Genomic DNA, 15,704 nt, shown 5'->3' with positions numbered 1-15,704 from the left:
TGGGTGTAGGTGTGTGTGGGTGGGTGTAGGTGTGTGTGGGTGGGTGTAGGTGTGTGTGGGTGGGTGTAGGTGTGTGTGGGTGGGTGTAGGTGTGGGGGGTGTAGGTGCGTGGGGGGTACATGTATGTGCGTGGGGGGTACATGTATGTACGTGGGGGGTACATGTATGTACGTGGGGGGTACATGTATGTACGTGGGGGGTTCATGTATGTACGTGGGGGGTACATGTATGTACGTGGGGGGTATGTATGTGTGTGGGTGCATGTGCATGTGTGTGGGTGCATGTGCATGTGTGTGGGTGTATGTGCATGTGTGTGGGTGTATGTGCATGTGTGTGGGTGTATGTGCATGTGTGTGGGTGATAATGCATGTATGTGGATGTATGTGCATGTGTGTGGGTGTATGTACATGTGTGTGGGTGTATGTGCATGTGTGTGGGTGTATGTGCATGTGTGTGGGTGTATGTGCAAGTGTGTGTGTATGTGCATGTGTGTGGGTGTATGTGCATGTGTGGGTGTATGTGCATGTGTGGTGTATGTGTATGGGTGTATGTATTTGTGGGGGGTGTATTTGTGGGGGGTGTATGTGTGGGGGGTGTATGTGTGGGGGTGTATGTGTGGGGGTGTATGTGTGGGGGTGTATGTGTGGGGGTGTATGTGTGGGGGGTGTATGTGTGGGGGGTGTATGTGTAGGGGGTGTATGTGTGGGGGTGTATGTGTGGGGGGTGTATGTATCTTGGGATGTGTGTGTCTGGGGGTGTATGTATCTGGGGGTATGGGAGGTGTATGTATCTGGGGGTGTGGGGGGTGTATGTGTGGGGGGTGTATGTATGTGTGGGTGTGTGTGTGGGTATGGGGAGTGTATGTGTGGGGGATGGATGTATGTGTGTGTGTGGGGGATGGATGTATGTGTGTGTGTGGGGGATGGATGTATGTGTGTGGGGGGGGTGTATGTGTGGGGGGCCATATTTGTGGGGTTATATATGTGCAGGGAGTATGTGTGTGGGGGTATATATGTGCAGGGTGTATGTGTGTGGGGGTATATATGTGCAGGGTGTATGTGTGTGGGGGTATATATGTGCAGGGTGTATGTGTGTGGGGGTTTATTCATGTGCGGGTGTAAGTATATTGGTGTTGGTGTGTGTGTTTGTGTGTGTTTGTGTTGGTGTGTGTGTTGGTGTGTGTGTTGGTGTGTGTTTGTGTGTGTGTTGGTGTGTGTTGGTGTGTGTTTTCTTTTGAGTGTTGGTCTATGTGAATGTGTGTGGGTATTTATATATGTGTGTGGGTGTATGAGCATATGTGTGAGTGTATGTACATGTGTATGGGTGCATGTGCATGTGTATGGATGTGTGTGGGTGTGGGTGTATGTACATATGGGGGGGTATATGTGTAGGTATGGGTATATGTGTGTATGTGTGTGTGCATGGGTGTGCACAGGTGTATGTGTGCGTGCACATGTATGTGTATGGATGAGTGTGAGTGTGTGGGTGTGGTTGTATATGTGCGTGTGTGTGTGTGCGTGTGTATGTGTGTATGTGTGTATGCGTGTGTAAGTGTGTATGTGTGTATGTGTGTGTATGTGTGTGCGTGTGTATGTGTGTATGTGTGTATGTGTGTGTATGTGTGTGCGTGTGTATGTGTGTGCGTGTGTATGTGTGTGTATGTGTGTGTGTGTATGTGTGTGTATGTGTGTGTATGTGTGTGTGTGTATGTGTGTATGTGTGTGTATGTGTGTATGTTTGTGTGTATGTGTGTGTGTATGTGTGTGTATGTGTGTGTATGTGTGTGTATGTGTGTGTGTATGTGTGTGTGTATGTGTGTGTAGGTGTGTGCGTATGGGTGTAGGTGCGTGTGTATGGGTGTAGGTGTGTGTGTATGGGTGTAGGTGTGTGTGTATGGGTGTAGGTGTGTGTGTATGGGTGTAGGTGTGTGTGTATGGGTGTAGGTGTGTGTGTATGGGTGTAGGTGTGTGTGTATGGGTGTAGGTGTGTGTGTATTGGTGTAGGTGTGTGTGTATGGGTGTAGGTGTGAGTGTATGGGTGTAGGTGTGAGTGTATGGGTGTAGGTGTGTGTATGGGTGTAGGTGTGTGTATGGGTGTAGTTGTGTGTGTATGGGTGTATATGCGTGTGTATGGGTGTGGTTGTGTGTGTATGGGAGTGTATGGGTGTGTATGGGTGTGTATGGGTGTGTATGGGTGTGTATGTGTGTGTATGGGTGTATGTATATGTGTGTGGGTATAGGTGTGTATGGGTGTAGGTGTGTGTATGGGTGTAGTTGTGTGTATGGGTGTAGGTGTGTGTATGAGTGTTGGTGTTTGTATGGGTGTAGGTGTGTGTATGGGTGTTGGTGTGTGTATGGGTGTAGGTGTGTGTATGGGTGTAGGTGTGTATGGGTATAGGTGTGTGTGTATGGGTGTAGGTGTGTGTGTGTATGGGTGTAGGTGTGTGTGTATGGGTGTAGGTGTGTGTGTATGGGTGTAGGTGTGTGTATGGGTGTAGGTGTGTGTATGGGTGTAGGTGTGTGAGTATGGGTGTAGGTGTGTGTGTATGGGTGTAGGTGTGTGTGTATGGGTGTAGGTGTGTGTGTATGGGTGTAGGTGCATGTGTATGGGTTTAGTTGTGTGTATGTATGGGTGTAGGTGTGTGTGGTTATGGGTGTAGGTGTGTGTATGGATGTAGGTGTGTGTGTATGGGTGTAGGTGTGTGTGTAGGTGTAGGTGTGTGTGTAGGTGTGTGTGTAGGTGTGTGTGTAGGTGTGTGTGCATAGGGGTGTGTATGTGTGTAGGTGTGTGTGTAGGTGTGTGTAGGTGTGTGTGTAGGTGAGTGTGTAGGTGAGTGTGTAGGTTTGTGTGTAGGTGTGTGTGAAGGTGTGTGTGTGTAGGTGTGTGTAGTTGTGTGCGTAGGTGTGTGTGCGTAGGTGTGTCTGTGGAGGTGTGTCTGTGGAGGTGTGTGTGTGGAGGTGTGTGTGGAGGTGTGTGTGTGTAGGTGTGTGTGTGTAGGTGTGTGTGTGGTGTGTGTAGGTGTGGTGTGTAGGTGTAGGTGTGTGTGTAGGTGTGTGTGGTGTAGGTGTGTGTGTGTAGGTGTAGGTGTGTGTGTAGGTGTAGTGTGTGTTAGGGTAGGTGTGTGTGTATGTGTAGGTGTGTGTAGGTGTAGGTGTGTGTAGGTGTAGGTGTGGGTGTAGGTGTGTGTAGGTGTAGGTGTGTGTAGGTGTAGGTGTGTGTGGGTGTAGGTGTGGTAGGTGTGTGTGTAGGTGTAGGTGTGTGTGTAGGTGTAGGTGTGTGTAGGTGTGTGTAGGTGTGTGTAGGTGTAGGTTTTGTGGTAGGTGTGTGTAGGTGTAGGTGTGTGTAGGTGTAGGTGTGTGTAGGTGTAGGTGTGTGTGTAGGTGTAGGTGTGTGTGTAGGTGTGTGTAGGTATAGGTGTGTGTGTAGGTGTAGATGTGTGTAGGTGTGTGTGTAGGTGTAGGTGTGTTTGTAGGTGTGTGTAGGTGTATGTGTAGATGTGTGTGGGTGTGTGTGTGTGTGTGTGTGTGTGTGGGTGTGTGTGTGGGTGTGTGTGTGTAGGTGTGTGTGTTTGTGTAGGTGTGTGTGTTTGTGTAGGTGTGTGTTTGTGCATGTGTGTAGGTGTGTGTGTAGATGTGTGTGTGTAGGTGTGTGTGTAGGTGTGTGTGTGTAGGTGTGTGTGTAGGTGTGTGTGTAGGTGTGTGTGTGTAGGTGTGTGTGTAGGTGTGTGTGTAGGTGTGTGTGTGTGTAGGTGTGTGTAGGTGTGTGTGTGTAGGTGTGTGTGTAGGTGTGTGTGTAGGTGTGTGTGTAGGTATGTGTGTAGGTGTGTGTGTGTAGGTGTGTGTGTAGGTGTGTGTGTAGGTGTGTGTGTGTAGGTGTGTGTGTAGGTGTGTGTATAGGTGTGTGTATAGGTGTGTGTATAGGTGTGTGTGTAGGTGTGTGTATAGGTGTGTGTGTAGGTGTGTGTAGGTGTGTGTGTAGGTGTGTGTGTGTGTAGGTGTGTGTGTGTAGGTGTGTGTGTGTGTAGGTGTGTGTGTGTAGGTGTGTGTGTAGGTGTGTGTGTGTGTAGGTGTGTGTGTGTAGGTGTGTGTGTAGGTGTGTGTGTAGGTGTGTGTGTGTAGGTGTGTGTGTAGGTGTGTGTGTAGGTGTGTGCGTGTGTGTGTGTGTGTGTAGGTTTGTGTGTGTAGGTGTATGTGTGTGTAGGTGTATGTGTGTAGGTGTATGTGTGTGTCGGTGTGTGTGCGTGGGTGTATATATGGTACAAATTGTCACCAAATGTACATGTCTGTGTATGTGGGTATAGGTGGATGCACGTGTGGGTGAGTGTAGATGTTGGTGGGCATAGTTATAGGTGGGGGGGGGGGATGTGACTGTGGATGTGGATGTGAATGGATGTAGATGTATGTGCATATATATGCTTGAGTATCATTCTCCTTGTTATTAAGCTAAAAAGTATGAAAATGGATTTCTTTTAAAATAAGGCTATATTTTTATAACAATTTGCAACCAATTTTCTTCAATATGGCATATATGAGCTAAGCATATTCAAAATTACATTAATTAAAAGTCATTATTTCTCCTCTATGCTAGTCCAAAAATGTACACTGTATTAGTTAAAATATACTTAAAACAGAGATAATAATATTAATATATTACATTTACCTAATTGTAAGGGAGGGAATGAAGTAAGGGTTAGACAAACTATAATAATAATAATAATAATAATAATAATAATAATAATAATAATAATAATAATAATAATAATAATAATAATAATAATAAGTAAAACGAATAATTAGAAATAATAATAATAATCATAATAATAATAATAATAATAATAATAATAATAATAATAATAATAATAATAATAACAAAAATAATAGTATTCAAAACTAAAGTTCGATGTACTCAAGGGATTACTACAGTTACTATAAAGTGATACCATCATCATAAGATATATTATTCTGATTAAGGGCAATAACTATCTTTGTATTATGTGTGCCTAGTGCAGCCAAAAGTCTCCCACAAACTTAAAATCATATATAAACTCAGATTCAGATAACTTTTCAAATCATACCAGGAGAAAAAAAAACTCTAAGGTCTATCTAACACTATCTTTCAATCTTAGTTTTTGATACCTAAACATATTATACCAGAATTAAGTAAGACATACGTACTTCAGAAAGCAATATATTATTTCCTGTACTCGATTATCAACTATTACTTTGTTTACCATCCCTGTTTAAGTAATGAGTCCTGAACTGTGAAAGTCTAATGAATTAGTTCTTTGTACTTCCTGAATAAATGACTAAGTAATAAAATTTCTTCAACTGATTCAGTCTCCCCCAAAGGAGGGTAGTTAAAGTTGATGATAGTATGTTCTAATCAATAATAAATCTCATATTTTACATTTCTAAGAGGCTAGAATATCAAGCTATCTGCACCATTAACATTTCATACCAATTTCCAAAAGAATAAAGCAATTAAGAGGTCTGCCACCATCTAATCTTGGTACCCTTAATATGGGATCTAGGTTTTTTACCTTTTTTTCTGGTTGGTATCATGATTGAGGTATTATATCTTAAGTTTGGCTTCATTTGGCAAATAAATAACTGAAATTAAAAATCATTTCTTTTTTTTTTTTTCTTTGGTCTCACCATACTGTGATTATAAAGAGCGACTGAAGTTGTTGAAAAAATTTCAGTGACATCCTTCATTTATTATCTAGGAGTTGTACCTATGATTTTTTATATTCCTTTATTAGTTTCAATATTTGAGTTTGAATTTTCAAGTAAAGAAAAACTGTTTCATTTTTATTCAGAATCTATCAAAAAAAATTTTACATAATGATAATAACAAAAAAAACAAAAAACCTGTGAAATGGCAGTTTGAATATTTACGACATTTGTTGGAATTGCAATGAGACGTAATAGTGCTCTGTAGTTACAGCTTATCATGAGCTCACATATGCCAGAGAGTTGCCAGACATTGATTCAAGTGAATTCTACGGCCACATTAATTTGATGTAATTCTACCATAAAAAAAAATAAAATTCTCTCATTAGGTATATCTGCATACCAAGTGATATGCATTTACATGCCGTTTGCACAGGGAAGTAACAAAAGAGGCCACTGTGTCTTCATTTTATAACATTTCCCTACCAAACTCCACCACAATGTAGAAAAACAAGAATGGACTAAAAATTAGGGTGATGGTCTCCATAACACAATTATGCGTTTCTTTAAACAAACTGACAGATAAGGTCATTCAAAGTAAAAAGGTTAACTTTGTAGTTTATGGTCTCTGCAATTTGCTGTGATATCAATACCATTCCATTCTATACATATATATGTCCCTCAACCTTCATGCAGTGTCATATAAAAGAGATATCCTTCTTTACCTTCAAAATTAGATACTTAGGGTAGTCAATGCATAAAGATTAAAAATAAAAACAAACAGTTTCACATTATAATTATGGAAGTAATCATGGTACAGGATAATCATGTTAGAGACATGAAAAGGTATTCTAAAACCTGACCAGAAAAAAAAGAAAATGCAGAAGGCCAAGCAGAAAATTAAAAGAGAATGGTCAAGAGCCTGAACCATCACATCACCATATTAAGTTGAAGAAAGCTGGAAGAGTTTTTCAAGGTATTAACCCACTGCTGCCAGAAATGGAATGTAAGAACATGAGAGTCTTTACAAATAGATGGCTCCAAAATTTTGTAGTCACCAATGAGCCAATTACTAGCACTACCTACCTCACATATTTACCCTTTTCCTTGATTTCCATAAATATTTTTTAAATTATAATTTAATAACCATAATGTCTATAATAATAACAGCATCAAAATTGATAGCATTACAAAAAAAATCTTGAAAACTCAAGGAACGTTGAAATTAGGGGAGGTCACATGGTCTACTAATTTACTTCTTGGTGGCTAAGCCCTTGCGGCACCATCTATGTGAAGAGACATTTCACAAAACAATGCTACAATGAGCATCACATTTTCCAGCAGCACTGGGTCAATCATCTAGCAGACCAGAGAAAACACGGATAAAAAATATTGGAAAATCTGGCAAGACTGAAGAAGGAGGATGTTATAGGCAGAGAGAGTTGGAAAAATCATCATGCCTAATACCATTAATGTTAATGGTTAATGGTTAATGCTAGATATCAAAGGTCATAGAGCTCTATGGTAAAGTATTGTGGCAAAAAGGGTAAAATTAGTTAATAATTGGGACAAAATGTGTTAGATGTTAAAGGTTGCAGAGTGCTATACAAAAGTATCGTAGTGAAAAGGGTAAAGTGAGGGAGCAAATGGAGTAAGGCAGGGATTAGTAAAAGAGAGACGGGGGTTCAGGGTAAAGGGTGATTAGATCAAATACATAGTACCTTTATATCTGAGGAAGTAAGAGGAACACTATGAGGAAAACTGCAGAAGTCATTATGAAGCAATCTACAGCTAATAAGGATAGCAATGGGTGCTGGAGAGATAGGAGAAGAATCCTGGGAATGAGACAAGGGAAGGAGGTGAAGTATCAGGAAGAATGTCAGGAGGGGAAGGTTCTGAAGAAGGTCACTGTTGTTACAGAAGGGAGTCATGTGAGCATCCAGGTAGAAGCAGTGTGGATAATGAAGAAATAAGAGGGGATGGTGCACATTGGATGGGGTATGTTGGAAGAGAGTGGGAGATAGAGGGGTAGGGGAACTTGAGCAGGAGGAGGAAGAGATACTGGGGGAGATGCAGAGACATCTTGGGAAAAAGGGAGGGGAGTGGATGGAAGGATAGTGTTGGAATAGAAAGCAAGAGAAAAACCTTGTGCTTCCTGTCTGGGCTCACATAGAGTGAGGCCTAGTTTAAATATGAGAAATGCCACCGACTGACATGTGTGATCATTCAGAGCAATTTGAATGGTCATGACCAGGTTGGGCACACAGAGGGTAGCAGAATGTGGAACAACACTGATTAGCAAGGCAGCCAAAATGCCAACATTTCTGACACTGTTGGAGACAAGGTCAATATGGTCAAGCAAGGAAGGACACTCCACTAATTTAAACTTCATGAGGAAGGTTATGTCTACGGAAGCTAATCTTGGCAATCTTGGTGTAGGATTTGTGGTGGCCTCTGGGAGGAATTGAGTGGCAATATATTGCTACTGTATCATAGTCAATGAAGTAGGCAAGCAGGTTGTTTTCACAGTCTGACCACTCTTTGCCATAGACAGGGCAATCAGCCGGGGATATGGAAATGTTTCCAGTACAATTATTAAGGCCGGAGTGATGTTGGGAAGGAATAGGTTTGTCAATGAGGTCAGTCAGGGTAGATAATGCACTATCTTGGGACTCTGATATAACTATTACAAAGTGAACAGATGCAAAAGGAAACTCATTTTTTTTAAGAGACATTGTTAGAAAGGAGGGTATTGTCCAAGTAAGGGGCTATCAGGGGAGTCACAAGGAATCGATCCCACTTAGCTTGCTAAAAAGAGTACTCAAAAGATTTGTAAAGGTGAAAGTAGTAGAAGGACATGGGTAGGAGGAAGAGGGAGTACTGTGGGGAAGAGGACAATAAGGATGAAGAGTAGTAATAAGGGAGGTGGGGGCAGAAAATTAAGAAGACTGTCCAGGGGAGATAGAATGGATGATGTTGGAAGAGAGGAAGGGATATATTCTGAAGTTGAGTACAAACCAGAGTGGAAGATTCAGAATGAACAAAGTTGACAGCAAATATCAAGAAGTGGTGGTAGTAGCAGTGGCCAGAGCTGTGCTAAAGGGGCTATCCTCAATGCCCCCCAAAAAGGATACAAAATCTTCTGGCCATGGTGAGCCTGAAAATATGTGAAGAGAAACGGTCTACCCATTACGGTCCCAATAAGGAGTAAGGGCTAGGTGATTAACCAAGTGAATACCATGTCCATGGCTCCCTGAGACCATTCAGGACTAACATAATGCCAGCCTTTCATCCTTTCAGCACAGCATGGACAGAAGTGACCAAAGAAGAGAAGGAAAGGGAGAGAGAAAGAAGAAAAGACCAAGCAAAATTAGCTGAGGGATGAGGCCCAGGGTAGGAGTGATCCCTAACACTAGACCTCAGTCCCCATCTCCTTGCCCCACCACAATAATAATGAACAAGGGATTTGGGGGGAGGGGTTAAAAGGGAGATGATAACGCTAACGAGATGTAAGGGATGGTCTGAAATTAGAGGCTATAGTCATGTGTTCAAATATCATAATTTAATACTTGTAGAAATTTACTTGAAACTCACCCTAAATATATATATACATATATATATAGATATATATATATAGATATAGATAGATAGATAGATAGATAGATAGATAGATAGATAGATAGATAGATAGATAGATAGATAGATAGATAGATAGATAGAGAGATAGATAGATAGATAGACAGACAGCTATAATTATATAGATATACAGATATAATTATATAGATATACAGATATAGATTAGATATAGAAATCTTTCTAAGTAAATGTACAAAAGGCAATTATCAAAAATGGAAAAGCATCAAGCAATACTGTAGTCTCAGGCAAAGAATAACTACGACGATAAAGATCTTCTTGCAGGAAAGATTGATTCCTTATTTAATGATCTATTTCAAGGGAGGTCCCAAATTTCTATCCCCTTAGATTTTTCATGATGGTTTGCTTATCACAGCCAGAGCATGAAGCATGGAAGCTATAAAATAGCTTTATATTTAAATGCATGACCTTTGCTAAAGAATATTGGGCTTAGCTGCACTATCTGTTCTTTTCTCTATTTCCAAGCTGTCTTCACAAAAATATTTACTGGATTATGATTCACAGTCCATTGCAATCGTATGTTAAATTTATTTACCACCTGCCTTCTTTCCTAGCCTCTATTTCATGAGTTTTCTACAGCAGAAAATTTAAAATAAAGGGATTGTGGGCAATGCAGCAATCTAATGATGTTCATGAATAGTTGCAAAGAGCCAACTAAACACATATCCTATCTGCATAATAAAAGTTCAGTTTTAGACAGCAATGGCTTCTGGAGACTATATAATTGTTATCCCAAATAACAAATCATTAGTTTCTGTGTTGACACCATCCCATCCAACCGGGATCCATGGGGGATATTTGTTTTTATAAAATAAAAACAATAAGTTTCTATATATGTGCTTTTGGTTAAACTTACTCTCCTATATACAATACACAACATCAGCCATCCTTACTTATGACAGGCCTGTTGATCTTGTAAGCTTTGATTGGATAGTCTACAGACAACCATGTCCAGGAATTGTTTCTGACAATAAATAATTACTTCAAGAGTTAAAAATAAAACAGCATCAGTTTATGAAGTCCATCAACTTCGGTTACAAGTCAAAACGTGTCTCACATACATTACTTTAGCATATATTTAACTTATGATAGCATCAGTTTAATTTTTTCATGTAATGTTACATTCAGGAATAACGGTTCAAAGTTAAAATAATACCATCTGCACTCTTATAGCAACAGGTATATATAAACTTTAACTATTATCAAAGATAACTAACTAAATCTTAGAATATTCTTTGTTGGCCTCTGAAGTATTTGTGACAATGTGTGGCAAGATAGTGAACAAAGGTAATTTTGGTTCAACGGAACTGATCCTCTACACTACAGTCAAGATACACGGGGCTTCAGTAAAATGGACTATGCATAGAAACTGCTGGAATTACATTATATTCTGAATGAACTAATAAATCAAAAGAAATACTGCATGAAAGTATTGCAAAAGCTTTATGTGCTTTGTTGGAGTGTTAAAAAAATAGAATGCAACACAACAAAGGATTAAATGAAACTCACTTATTAAAACTTAATTGTTTTACTTCTAATTCCTCTTTCTGCCTTAATTATTAGCATTCTGAAAATCGTGTCTGTAACTTGCCTCCCTAATCCCAACGTTATCCACAAAAATGCAAAGAAAATAATTTTTTCCGCATTATATTACAGAACTTGGAGGAAAACCATGTTATAATACATTATGCATATTACGAAATGGGAAACCAATAAAATGACTTAACATTTGGCAAACACTGTGATAAATGAAACATAATCTAATTAAATATAATATCTATTTACAGAAACAACCAATATTTCACACCATAAACCAAGCATACATTTCCGGTGTGGCAATCGGACCATACTTTACCAAAACAATCCCTCATATTACCACATAAACCCTTATTTACCAACTTTTAAGTACATTTCCGCTTACCCAAAAGTTCCCTGGCCGATCTTGGCAAGTTTCTCATACTTAATAACATCATCACAAAAGGGAAAATCGAGATCATCGTGAAGAAGCCTACTCGAACTCATGTTTCCTTTGATTCACTTTCTATCGAGGTGTAAACAGCTGGTCCCGCGTCCGAACGTATTGCTACTGTGATCCAAAAAATATTTTTGTATCTATTTAACCTGGGTATCCTGATGTTGTGTAAATTACGTATTTAATTTTATTTGAGTGATTTTATATATTTACTTCATGCTTTAATGACACAGAAAGTGATTGATTATTGTGTAAATGAAAAAAATCCGATCAAGTCAAAGTCGCAGTTCGTAAAACAAGAGACAATCGAGAAGCGTACTCTGTTACAGAAATGTATAATCTGAGCAGTATCATGTTTGTTTAATTATATTCCTATTCCTACAATAGTGCAACTTAAACAATACAAACAGTAATTGCAAAGAGATATACAAACACTTCTATTCTTATGGGATACTGTAAAAACAAATTCCATATGTATTGTTTGAGGAAATGTCACCATGTATCTATAGAAAAATGGGATTTTACTCATTTCATTCCTGGTATTTAGAATTAGATTAGAAACGTTGAAACCCAAAATTAACAGTCAAGTTTGTTAACAAAAAACAATTTCATTATTAATCAAACGAATCTGTACATTGTCAAAAAGGACTTAAATAAATTTGGAATATATTTTAAAATATCTTTTTAAGTGGGAATAGAATGCGACGATTCTTTTCCCAGAAGAATCACTTGTTTTAATATACAGCTGTTGGTGTAAACTATAAACGGCGTATTAGCATCATTGCCCAGCAATGTAAACTAGTTTTAGTTACTACATTCTTCAAAAATATATTATGGAAATTACATAAAAAATATATCGTTACTTAAAGTGTGTTTTTTCGTTTCTGGAATGATGCATTTACCTCAGAGACAAATACGAAGAAAGGGTGGGTCATGACCTCTCAATTCTCTCAATCTATCTTAACGAATAGTTTGTTTTTCTATTGAATAAACCCGCTTTGTAAATATTGCTGCTTTCAGCAGCTCTCCAGTATGTTGTTTTTTTCTTTCCCCTATATTGATTAGTCACGCCACCGCAAACGCGTCTGCAGATATTACTCGCGCTAAATCTTATAGACTAAGCATAATTATCAAAGTGTGATTTGTATTGAAATTAGAATTTTCCAAAAGAGGAATTTCTCTGTAACTTTTGTGTTTGTATACAATATGTATTTCCAATGTATTTGTTCAATGTAAACGTCCATGAGACACACATCTAAAAGCATTGAGCAGACCCCAGGGTCAGGTAAATAACATGACACTGTGACCTGAGCGTTACCTTATTTCAAAGTAGCAGAGAAAGAACGGAATTCTTTGGACGTAAAATATGTGTACTAAAGAATTATATTATTAGTAAAACAAATATAACAATTATTGAAAGACTGCAAGACCCACGCACCTAATATTTTAGAATCTATTAATGCAGTAGACTAGTGAAACATATATATATTCAAATGAATGTAGATGTACATTTGAAGCGTATGTTCGAGCTAGCTGATGAAGAACAGCAAAATATCAGTCTGTTTCTGAAATTCCAATCATTGCTATAATTCGATTTAACCAGTAGTGATAGCCAACTCACAATATTCAACCCCCTAGTTTTAAAAATAAGTGAGGATGTTTGATGCAGGAAATTTAAAAATTAAGGTTATGATGGTTTGGTAGGATAATCATCCAGAAAAAAAGGAGAGAGAGGTTAAAGTCAGCCGATTTTGATTTAACTTAATATGTAAGTCAGTTGATGGGCTTCCTCTTTATATTTGTCATTAGTTTGCGTAGCTATCTGCACCTTTACCTTGGAAGACACAATCATAATTTTGTAAATTAACAAATAATATGAGATATTTCGATGGACAGTAAATATTTTAATTTGTGATAATTTTATTATTATTGTCATTGTTATCATAATAACATTTATGTTCTGTTATCTTGTTATAATAATTTGAGTTCGTGTGCTAGTAATTTTGATAAAGATTTTTTAGACACGTTTTATTTTAAAAAATCGTCCCTTGCTACGAATACGCATTCCATTTCATATTCAGGAATTCTCATGATCCTCGATGATTTACGTTTAAGGATTTGTTTAACTCGAAGATCAAATTACATTTCGGAAGTTGAAAATATTAATACTTGCTGTATATGGCGATAGTACAAGGCATATCATTCGTTATTTAGGGTTGTAACGTATATTTTTTGTTAAATATTACTTATTGTAATTGTTGATATATTCCGAACAGGATTATTATTACTGTGGTAATTTTATTATTATTGTCATTGTTATCATCATGATCACATCATGATTTTCGGTCAGTGGAAAAAATCATAATGGATAATAGGTTCTTTCGTTTAATTTATAATGATAAATTGCATGGTAAGAATACCTGTTAAATTATAAAACCAAAATCATTTGTCTCGATAAAATACACACGTTTCATCGTAATATTTTACGTAGCAAAATTCACTTTACTGTGTAACAAATTTTAATTGTGACGTATCTCCTAATAAATCGTAGGAGATTGGAGATGGCGTTGTACCTTGCAAGTAGTAAAAGGGTTGAGAGGCTGCATTGCATGATTCTCTGTAAAGTTATAGTGGTCCTGTATAAACTTTGTATCAGTTTACGGATATTTGTTTGAATCACCATCATTTGAAAAGAACTGCAGTTACCATTTTATGCTCAACATGGTTCTTACGAACTACAAACTCTCTGTTGACCGTTATGCAGAGAAATGTAATGATTTAAAAAGCTGTACAGCTAGCTGGGTATATGCAACCATAACGGAACAAGATATGAGGCAGTCTGGCAGGATGCGAAATGCCGAAACCCTAGCCCCATTTCATGTCTGGCAAAAATAAGCAGGACGCAAGGCGACAGTAGTTCCAAACATGACCACTAGAGTAGAGAGTGCGCCACGTATCGTCTACTGCAGGGATTGGCTGACTGCAGCCCATGTTGTACATACATCGCCGTTGTAGCTAGATCTATCCTTATACATAATGTATTCATACAACCATGAAATTAAAGACGGCTCTGATACGGCACAGAAAGAGGATATAAGTTCTTTCTACTTTGTAACCCGTATATAGTATCTGTCGATATAACATGTGCAAATCATTTCCAGTTGGGCTATGAGTAGACAGTCGGAACTTCTGTCACAAATGTTTAGCTTCGTGTATAAACTTTATTATGGAAGGAGAGGAAATATATAACTACAATGGCACTTGAATGTATATCATGCAACTTCAAAACATCAACAGCATCTTTAGGAGAGCCAGTTGCAACCTCAGAGGAACTGATTTCACTCAATTAGCAACCATAGTCAATTAAGGGGGTTGGATAACAATGAATGAAGTGCCTTGACTACCAAATGGTGGTTGACAACTGACTTATATGGATATAATAATTAGTTTATGCTCAAATAATTTTTCTGTTTAATATTACGCAATCCTCTTGGGTTTTCATGTCACTGCAAGGGTGAATGATATATGAATTATGCTTTGCAAATTGAAATCGTTTGATGATTTTGGGATGTCAGATTTTGAATTAATTTAACATTATTGCAGCATTTATACATTTCCCCAACAAATTTGTAATAGACAGGAGACCTATTTTGTATTTTAGTAACATTTCTCACAAAGTTTACATAGTGGTAAATCACAGTGCCTGCTGCCACATTTCAGAAGAATGGAATATGCAAAATTTGAACCTTGAAACTTTAACGATTAACCGTATGTACATAACTATTATAAATTTCATAATAATTGAAAAACTAATTTAATTTTGATGGACAAATCATACCAACATTCCCCTTTCCTCCGCTACGGGTCCATAAAGTAAAATATCGTTGAACAAAAAGTACTAAACCCATACACCTTCAGACACGGGGCTCGGATTGTCTAGCCTTTTCAATGAAACAATGCAAGAGTGTGACCAAATGGAATAGTTATAAACAGAATCATTCACCAATATTCAGAAATCCGGGCCTCGTTGTAGAGTATTGTAAATATTGCCGTCATTTCATTCTTGAAGGCGCTAATCCACGAGGGATCATCCAAAGATCAATTTGACTGATCCTTGTCCCATGGGACAACTACTTACATTTTCTTTATTGATCTGTCATTAAGATTTAGCATAATCTTAATGAGAATCTATTTAACCTTAATGTATATACCCAGGTATTATTTAATGTATATATAAATAAATAGGCAAACACGGCTTAAACATAATTAATTCAGCCTGAAGTGCGAAATTATAAATAGATGAAATAAAAAATGAGATACGTACATTTTTACATATATATATATATATATATATATATACAGACATGAATATCTATCTATCGATATATATATGTATATATATATAT

General features: G+C 37.9%; 1 protein-coding gene across 1 annotated transcript in view; it reads right to left on the bottom strand.

The window, feature by feature from the left end:
• Positions 1 to 11,397, bottom strand: part of LOC125043204 (cyclin-dependent kinase 9-like) — a gene marked incomplete in the record, with an annotated part of 25,965 nt that extends 14,568 nt beyond the window's left edge. Inside the window, 1 exon segment of the mRNA XM_047639203.1 lies at positions 11,248 to 11,397. Within this exon segment, the coding sequence (XP_047495159.1) occupies positions 11,248 to 11,348 (101 nt within the window).
• Positions 11,398 to 15,704: the final 4,307 nt, after the last annotated feature.

The sequence above is a fragment of the Penaeus chinensis genome, chromosome 33 (genome assembly GCF_019202785.1).
Source record: "Penaeus chinensis breed Huanghai No. 1 chromosome 33, ASM1920278v2, whole genome shotgun sequence".
NCBI classification, from domain to species: domain Eukaryota; kingdom Metazoa; phylum Arthropoda; class Malacostraca; order Decapoda; family Penaeidae; genus Penaeus; species Penaeus chinensis.
This window is presented reverse-complemented; position numbering and strand designations above follow the sequence as displayed.